Raw genomic sequence first — 9,823 nt, forward strand, 5'->3', positions numbered from 1 at the left:
TATATATATATATATATATATATATATATATATAATTTTTTCTCGCTTTATACGAACAGAAACACATTATATACACTTGTGTTTGTATGAAAGTAAGAGAGAGACCGAGCCAGAGATGGAGCGAGAGAGGGAAAGCGGTGAACCAGAGTTTAACGGAGAGAGCTGCTGAAAAACAGTTTGCTAAAGGCACAATTAAATCAACGTATGGTTATAACATTTAATTTGATTTATTAGTTAGCCATTATATATGATTTCCCATTTAATATTATCACCATCCACTTTTAATTGTCAGAGTTTCTATTTTTAGAATTAAAATATAAGACTTTGACTACTCCCTCCCTCCACAATTGTTTGACAAATATACCAAAAAGAGAAAATTGTATATAATGGTAAACTAATAAATCAAATTAATTGCTATAACTACCCTTTGATTTAACTGTGTCCCGTAGCAAACTGTTTGTCAGTCACCTCTCTCCCTCAAACTCTCGCTTGTCACTTTTCTCTCTCGCTCCATCTCTCGCTCGCTTCCACTCATTTTTTATATAAACACAAGTGTATAAAATCTGTTTCCATTTGTATAAAGCAAAGGAAATTGTATAAATATATGTATTTTGTTCCACTCTCTCTCCTCTTCCATATCTCACTCACCACCCTCGCCTCTCTCGCTTATACAAACAAAAGCGAAATGTATAAATTGTGTTTTTGTTTGTATAAAGCGAGAGAAAGTGTATATACACATGCAAATACATATATTTTCGTCCTATACACTTATAATTATACAATAAAAATACTCCTCTGCCCAGTTTCTTTGCCTTTCTCTCTTTCTCGTTTTATACAAATTCAAATTGTATATAATTTCTCTCTTTCTCGTTTTATAAAATTCGTTTCAATTGTATATTCCATGCCCAAGTCTCTTTTGCCTTTTTCTCTTGCTCATTTTATACAAATTTAAATTGTATATAATCGTTCTATACACTTATAATTATACAATTCGTTTTATACACTTCGTTTTTATACAATTCTCTGCCCAAATATCTTTCTCTTTCTCGTTTTATAAACTTCGTTTCAATTGCATATGTATATTGAATTATACATTTATATGTTTGCTATGGAGTGCAATTATGCAAACTTTGCAATATCATACAAATATAAATTGTATGTTTGCTATATGTGAAAGTTGTCCTACTAAAAATAGATGTCGAAGATTAATTGTCAATTTAAACAATCAAAAAATATTTAGTTACTTTTTTTTCAATTTTACTCTTAATAATAGCGTAGTTCAATTGAAAAATTATGTAAAATTTTGGTATTCTTGATATGGTAGGGCTATCTTAGTCAAATTACACTTGTATTAAATTTTCCTTTAGAGATGTGCATGACCTTACTGTGACAAACAATTGTAAACGAAGAGAGCAATATTTTATGATGTACTTTTTCAACACAATAATATGTAAGAATATATAATTTATAATACTTTTATATAACCTTTAATATCAAAACTTTATTTTATTTAAAATATTAAATTAATATTCTAATTTATTTATTTAAAATATCAAAATTAGTATGCTCTAATTTTAAATATAATATAAATAAAAAATAAGCAATTAAAGCGGAACAATACAAGCAATATTTTATGATATTCTTGGAAAGGACATGACCCTGATCTTTGTAAGAGCCTTGACTCCATTACTTAATGTTTGCTATGATAACACCAAGATTGGATCCATATGCATTTATTTTAAAATATATAGTTCATTTGTTCGATAAACGGTACTCCCCTTCGTGTCTTTTTATATACACTCCTTTCGTCTGATATTATTTATTATAAATTTTATTTTTAAAATTAAATTATAAAAATTTTAATCAACATTTTATGATATATTTTTTATTGTATTTATATACAAAAAATTATAATTTATAATATTTTTTATATAGTTTTAGAATATCTAATTTTTTATTTAAAATACAAATTAATATGATTCAATTTATCTTTAAAAATTAATTAAATTAACGTTCGATAAACGCAAAATGATATATATTTCTAGACGAAGGAAGTACTATTTTTTTAATAAATAATTGATTAATAATGAATATTTGTTATTTTATAAAATTAGTACATAAATTATCACATTTTTTATTATTCTTGTGATCTATTAATCTTAAGAATATATACTTGATCAACTTAGAAAAGCTAAATAAATAATTTATGTTTATCAATTAAATTAATTAATCAAAATAAATTAATTAATATTTATTAATTAAAAACTTGAATTTCAATAAAATTAAATAAAAATATAAAAATAAAAGTATATATGATTTCTCAATATAAATATAAAGTAAAAATATTAAAAAAACTAAGGAATATTTGAACAAATTTCAGAGTGAAATGAGAGTGATACACAACAAATAAAGGAAGTATAGTAAAGTAACTCAGAGCACAAAAAACATCGATGAAAGTTGAAATTGAAAAAAAGAAACGTGGGAATGCTCAAATATCAATTAGTTCTCTTCTATCTTAATCCATGATTTCTTAAATTTTGTATTGTAATTAGCAAATATTTATTACTTTTTGAAAATAACTATTATTCTATTTGTTTATATTTTTTTATATTTGTCCCTATTTATTTGACTATTTTGACAAATTAAGAAAGAAAAATAATACTTTTCTAATGTATTTTTATTTAATTCTAAAAAATTTTTAGTACTACTAAATTGTAATGCATATTTTTTGGAATCAGAAAATATATTTATTATATTTAGGAGTTACATAATCTTTTAAGTTAAGGTTAAAATTTTAATTAATCTATGATAATCATTGGTATCTTAATATTGTATCACTTCTAAAATGGATAATTAAATAGGTACAGAGAGAGTACTAACCAATATAACAATTGAAGTAGTAAGTACTCCTTTATTTTTAATCAAATAGTTTTGATTTTAAGTTTTTTCTTGATACAAACACACTTTTGTTAGAAAATATTTTACCTTCTTACCCCTAACATTGAATCCATTTAATACATTATTAAAAATAACAAAAAAGCTAACAGCAGCATGTTCAATATAATTTCATAAGCGAGGCACCAAAAAAATAGAATATAGGCATATCTTGCCTTATTAGCATCTACACCATTCAACTAAAAGAATAGAAAAGTAGTTTAGAAAACAAAAATTAAAGTACTCACCAACTAATTAAGCACATCCTTGTAGAGAAATGGAGGAAGATTACCACAATTTGCCTTCTTTTAATTCTGAGGATGATATGCAAAGTATTGATGGACTTAAAACTTTCTTCCATGAATTCTACATTGAATCAAAGAAGTTATGGAGTCTTGCTTCTCCAGCAATTTCAACTTCAATATGTCAATATTCAATTGCTCAAATCACACAACTCTTTGCTGGCCATCTTGGAGTCTTACAACTTGCTGCTGTTTCTGTAGAAAACTCTGTGATTGCTGGACTATGTTATGGTGCTTTGGTAATTTATCGAGTTCTTTGTCTTAATTTATGTGTTTTACTTTGTCTTTTTAATCTGTTTGTTTCATAAGGAGTGTTTCTTTTCGTATTTAATGAGTTTTTTTTCCCTTCATTTCAATTTAAGTGTTTTAATTTTATTTCTCTTTTTAATCTTATTTATCTCATAATGAGTTTTTTTTTTTTTTGGTATTTAGTGAGTTTTATGGTGCTTTTATAATTTGTTACTTTTTTTATTTCAATTTAATTGTGTTATCTTCCTTTATAATTTGTTTGTCTCATAAGGAGTGTACTTTTGTATTTAGCGAGTTCTTTTTTTTTGTAATCTATTCTTGTGAATCACTTGATCCCTTTCATTACGAAACATAACTATAGTTTACATATGTATGAAATATAGCTACAGTTATTACATCAGGAGGAGGGGATGTATTAGATTAGTTGTATTAGCATAGTGAGGAACCAAACAGGGGAGGAGCTATCCTAGTTCAAGGGGTGTTAAAAGTTGACATTCTTTTTGTCCAAAAATTTATTTTATTTGTATTAATTTTTTTAAGATATGTTTAAAAAAATGACTTTTTTATTGTTTAGCAACTCTTTAATTTTAATTGTTTCAATTTATTTGATCTATCTTTTTTTGGTATATTTAAAAAAGAATAATCATTTTATTTTTTAATAGCTCTTTAATTTCAACTTATCACATGACATGTTTAAGACTATTAAACTAAATACTAGTATTTTGATACATTTGACACATTTTTAATTTTAAACCACAATTTCAAAACTCTTAATTACTTCCTTAAACTCTATGTCAAATAATAGAACATGGGGAATATTATATTGACAGGTCAAAGTTTGATTTTTTTTATCAGTCTTAGTATCTCTTAGCAGAAGTTGAAGATCTGTGCAGATGTTAATTAAAGGGCATAATACATATATTGAATCCTAAACTTAGTTTCAAATTTTAAATTTGACCTCCAACTTTCATAATGCACAAATAGACACTTTAACTATTCAACTTTTAAATAAATAAACACATGAGTCCTATATGACAAAATACACGTAGGACATCATGTAGGACAAAAAACGACATGTAGGACATTTGTGTCTATTTGCTCAACTTTATACAAATTCAAGTGTCTACTTGTGCAATGTAACTTGAAGTCAAGTTAAAAGGCATATTTATGTATTATGCCTAATTCAAGTATTACAAAAGTTTTGTGTTTGATATTAACTAACAACATAATTATAATACTTTGATATTCCTTAATGAAAATTTTAGCTCTCTCTCTGATTGATAGCGAATATCAGTTGAAAATGTGCGGAAATAAGTATATCATCATGTGTGTGTACTATTACAATATATGATGTTTTTGCTATCGTTAGTGTTAAAAAATCTTACGAAAAATATTTGATCTTTTTCGAACAGTTAGGTATGGGAAGTGCATTGGAAACACTTTGCGGACAAGCATATGGAGCCAAACAATTAGACATGTTAGGTGTCTATTTGCAAAGATCTTTGATTATACTCAACACAGCAGCATTAGCCTTAATGTTTCTCTACTTATTTGCAACTCAAATTCTACTATTCATTGGCCAGCCTATGGACATAGCAAAATGGGCTGGTAAATTTTCTATTTGGATGATACCTCAACTATTTGCCTATGCAATGAACTTTCCTATTCAAAAATTCCTTCAAGCCCAAAGCAAGATGATGGTTATGGCCATTATAGCCGCGATCGCGCTAGTTGGCCATACCTTGTTGAGTTGGTTGTTCATGATGAAAATGGATTTGGGGCTAGTGGCTGGAGCTGTAGTGCTAAATGGTTCATGGTGGTTCATGGTACTTGCCCAATTTGTTTACATTTTATGTGGGACTTGTGGTGAAGCTTGGTCTGGATTTACTTTCAAGGCATTTGAAAATCTTTGGGGATTTGTTAGGTTGTCTCTTGCATCTGGGGTCATGATCTGGTGAGTCTTTCTATCAATTTTTATGACATGGCGTCTTGAAATATTTTTCGTGTTTCACACTTTTTTTAGAGTTAAAATATATAAATTTTAACCAATATTTTAATTAAGATACACATTCTATTGATTTTCTGAGTTTATATAACGTCTTTCGTAATCAGTCTTAAAAAAATGATATAGTTTTATTTTTAATAATAATTTAACTTTAATAAAATACTTCGTCTATTTTTATTTACCTATCGTCCTTGCTAAAAGTTTGCATGCAATTACTCGCTATTAATTAGTAACTAATATTAATTCTTTTAAGAAATTGTTAATTGTGTAGCTTAGAGTACTGGTACTTCATGGCTTTGATTATCTCTGCTGGATATGTGAAGGATGCAAAAATTGCTGTTGACGCAGTCTCCATATGGTGAGTTTACACTGATATGAAATTATAATTTTATATCACACGTTCAAACGCAGGTTTAGACGCCACAATGCCTAACATTAATGGATGTGGCATTAATAAAAAAAAAATTGTTAAAAAAAAAAGAAGTTAAATGGACAATTTAATATACAAAACATCTGTTGACAAATTGTATATAAATAAGTTATGGTTCAATCATGATTTGGTGAGATGTATTTTCACTTTAATTTATACTTTTTAAGATTAAGATGTGCTTGGTGTGAAAATATATGTCATTTTCGGGCACCAAACACAAAAAAGTAAGGAAACTTTCACATATAGCTGCTTAAAATAATAAATTACTCTCTATAGCTATAGTTTGATAATTACAGTTTGTAGCTACATGTTATATGGAGGAGAGAGGCAAGCAGACTGGGTGAGAGGCGAGAGAGAGAGGGGAAAAGAGTGGGAGAAAGGTGAATTGTATATGTATATTGGTTAGATAATTGTATATTATACATATGTATTTGTATATATGGAAAGAGAGATTGAAAGAGGGAGGAGAGAGGCGAGCGAGACCGGGAGAGGAAGGAGAGAGGCGAGCGAGATTGAGATAGAGGAGAGAGACGAGCGAGATCAAGAGAGGAGGGAGAGAAGCGAGCGAGAGAGTGTGAGAGAGGTGAATTGTATATGTATATAATTGTATATTATACATTTACATTTGTATATAGGGCAAGCGAGATTGGAAGAGGAAGGAGAGTGGCGAGCGAGAGAGGGACAGAGGTGAATTGTTAATATATATAGGTTAAACAATTGTATATTATACATATGTATTTGTTATATTCTGGAGAATTATACATAGACAAACATGACTAATTACACAAACTCGAAGTCAATTCACGTAATTAATGTATAATGTTAGTCGCGAGTGGTAATTGTAGCAAACTATAGGTATGATAAGTAATTAAATAGTATAAGTTTATTTTGTTGCGTAATTTTTCAAAAAATGATATCTCAAGTCTATTAAAGGAAGTATAACTCTTTTATTATATTTTTTATTTGTTTCGATATTTTGCAGCACCAGCATAGTTGGATGGACGTTCATGTTGTGCATCGGTTTTAATGCAGCAATAAGGTTTGTTTGTGTAACATTTTTTTATTTTTTAATATTCAAGTAACGTAAAATTTGATTAACATATAAAATATATTTTGATCAAGTTGATACGAGAGGAATAATAATTTAAATAGGCTTTTTATTGAATATATAAATTTTTATTTTAGAATATCACTACTTAATACTTACTCCTCCTATTTATATTTATGCATCATTCTTCCTATTTTAGTCTTGAAAATTACTTTTTAGCTTTGGAAATTTGTTTTGATCAACATAGAAAAACGAAATGATTAATTCACATTCATTGGTCTATGTAATTAATCAAATAAATTGATTTATGCTCATTTATTGAAAACTTAACTTGAAGAGGTCACTAAATAAGGGTAAAATGATAAATTTACCTCGTTTTTTAAGGAGCGTGAGACCAAAAATGATACTCCCTTTATCCAACAATAGTTGTTTACTATTGACTTGACACCGCTTAAGAAACTATAAATAGAAGAACAATTTTACTATATCACCATTTGAATATATTAAATACAATGTCTTAAAAAATGTATTAGGAAAATGACTATAATTAATGGTAAGGGTAAGTTAGGAAGTAAGTGTAAAATATTCATTGATTCATTAAGTGGAAAAGTATTGTTAGACATCTAAAAATAATATAGTGGACAACTATTATTGGACAGAAGGAGTAACATACAAATAGAAATGGAGGAAGGACTATATTTTTATTGAAAAATGTGTAGTGACTATTCAACATATATTTTGATTAAATCAGTGGAAAAACAATAATGTTTTCATATGGAGAATTAGAAGTTTCTCTATATTTCAATGAGAACTACATTTCACCAAGTGTTTTTTTAGAGAACTAATTTGATGAGGTAGAGAAATTATATTTCATAGCACAAATTATTCATTGATTTGTGCTAGAAAAAACTTTTGCTTCTAGTAGTGACGATTATGGATGGAATAAAGTAATAAACCTGAATAAAATAAATTTGTTCTTTTTGGTTGCAGTGTAAGGGTGTCAAATGAATTAGGAGCAGGGCACCCCAGAACAGCAAAATTTTCAGTCCTTGTGGTATCAATTACTTCACTTTTAATTGGGACGATACTTACGATAACACTTTTTGTTGCTCGAAGTCGATATCCACCTTTGTTTACGAAAAGTTTTGAAGTTCAGCAAGCTGTGTATGAACTTACTCCTCTATTAGGAACTACAATCATGCTTAATGGTCTTCAACCTACTCTTTCAGGTATATTTTTATCATCTCAAAATACATATCATATTTTATGGGTCAGTTCATTAAAAGGATAAATTGTGCGATTAAATGATATATTTATGTGCGTTGGAGTTGCAATTTAAAATTAAAGTTTGACATAAATAACACCCATCAAAATAATAGCCGATAAATGTATATTGCTTGTATATTAATATCAATAATGGAGCAACAATTACAGGTGTGGCTATTGGAGCAGGTTGGCAAATATATGTAGCTTACATTAACATAGTAAGCTACTATGCATTTGGTATTCCTTTGGGCCTTATTTTTAGCTTTTGCCTCGACATGGGTGTTAAGGTATGGTTATCTATCTCCTTTTCTACAATAACAAAAATATATCTTATATTGGACTAACAAAAATGGATATTTATTTTTCGAAAACCTAAAGTACAAACTAATTTCTCTTTCTTTGCTCGTTCAGTATTGACTTAACATAAAGAGCAATAAATAGAATGTCACTTCCGTTATAATAAATTCAAACAGTGAGAAATGACTATAATTAATAATGAAGATATATTAGGAACTAAATGATAAAGAGAAAATGGTTTAAAGCCTCTCCAATCTATACCTGAAATCTCAACTACACAGTTCAATTTTATTGTTATCCTATCATCACTCTAAACATTTTATTTGTCTATTTACTACATACTTGAGTGCTCACCTGTCATAGGAGGTGAGAACACCTCCTCTAGGTGCGTGAGAAGAAGCAATAGCCTTATGTTTTGACCGAAAAAAATGTACTCCAATAGTCATCTTCCCCAAGTTAAATAAATCACTTTTCCTTCTTCCCCACTATTAACCCTTGTTCCTTTTTTAAAAATTTCACGTTTTTCTTTCAATTTAAGGTAGGTTTTAGTTGTTTATGTTCATTTCGACTTTATATCTTGAAGTTAGGATCTGTAATCTGCTCTAATTTCTTATTTAGGGTCTCTACTTTGAATTTTAAATTTTTTCGAAATTCGTTAAAAATATCAAATGAAAACTTGAATAAGTTTTGTATGGATGAACATACACAAAAATGCTTCAAAACAAATGGAGAAAAGATGAAAAGGAGATGAAAGTAATTTCTTTGGGCTTCTTACGTTTTTAGGAGGGAAATGGCGAAAACACAAGAATTGGGGGTTCAAGAGGTAGGGACTCGCACGTGCAAATACGTGAGACAATTTATTTGGTTTATGTGGACTAGAAAACACTCAAGTGTGTGGTAAATAGGCAAATAATATGTTCAGGGGTCTGATAGGATACTCGTGAAATTAGAGTGTGTAGTTGAGATTTTGAATATAGATTTTGGGCGGAGTGAAGGAAGGAGTACTAATCCTAAAATAATAGGACTAGGATTAAGGAGTACTAATCCTAATAGGACTAGGATTAGTACACAGTAAATACTAATATTATTTTATACTATTTATTTAATACTATCTGTTATTATCCCCCCTCAAGCTGAGCTGAGCGGAAGCGAACGGAAGCTTGGAACTGAGGTAATCGTGCTGTCGGCTCGGGAGAGGCTTGGTGAGAATATCAGCCGGTTCTTCTTCAGTGGGTACATACTGCACAGTCATGGTGCCGGCCTGAACTTCATCGCGAACAAAGAGACAATCG

The 9,823-nt window shown here is 28.7% G+C and overlaps 1 protein-coding gene across 1 annotated transcript in view; it reads left to right on the forward strand.

The window, feature by feature from the left end:
* The first annotated feature begins 3,110 nt into the window (after window positions 1-3,110).
* Window positions 3,111-9,823, forward strand: part of LOC107025481 (protein DETOXIFICATION 29-like) — a 14,254-nt gene continuing 7,541 nt past the window's right edge. The window contains exons 1-6 of the mRNA XM_015226265.2: window positions 3,111-3,475; window positions 4,898-5,439; window positions 5,762-5,848; window positions 6,903-6,959; window positions 7,959-8,197; window positions 8,403-8,521. Coding sequence (XP_015081751.1) covers window positions 3,212-3,475; window positions 4,898-5,439; window positions 5,762-5,848; window positions 6,903-6,959; window positions 7,959-8,197; window positions 8,403-8,521 — 1,308 coding nt within the window. The 5' untranslated portion in view covers window positions 3,111-3,211. The remainder of the gene's footprint in view (window positions 3,476-4,897; window positions 5,440-5,761; window positions 5,849-6,902; window positions 6,960-7,958; window positions 8,198-8,402; window positions 8,522-9,823) is intronic.

This window comes from Solanum pennellii, chromosome 7, assembly GCF_001406875.1.
Source record: "Solanum pennellii chromosome 7, SPENNV200".
Lineage (NCBI taxonomy): Eukaryota > Viridiplantae > Streptophyta > Magnoliopsida > Solanales > Solanaceae > Solanum > Solanum pennellii.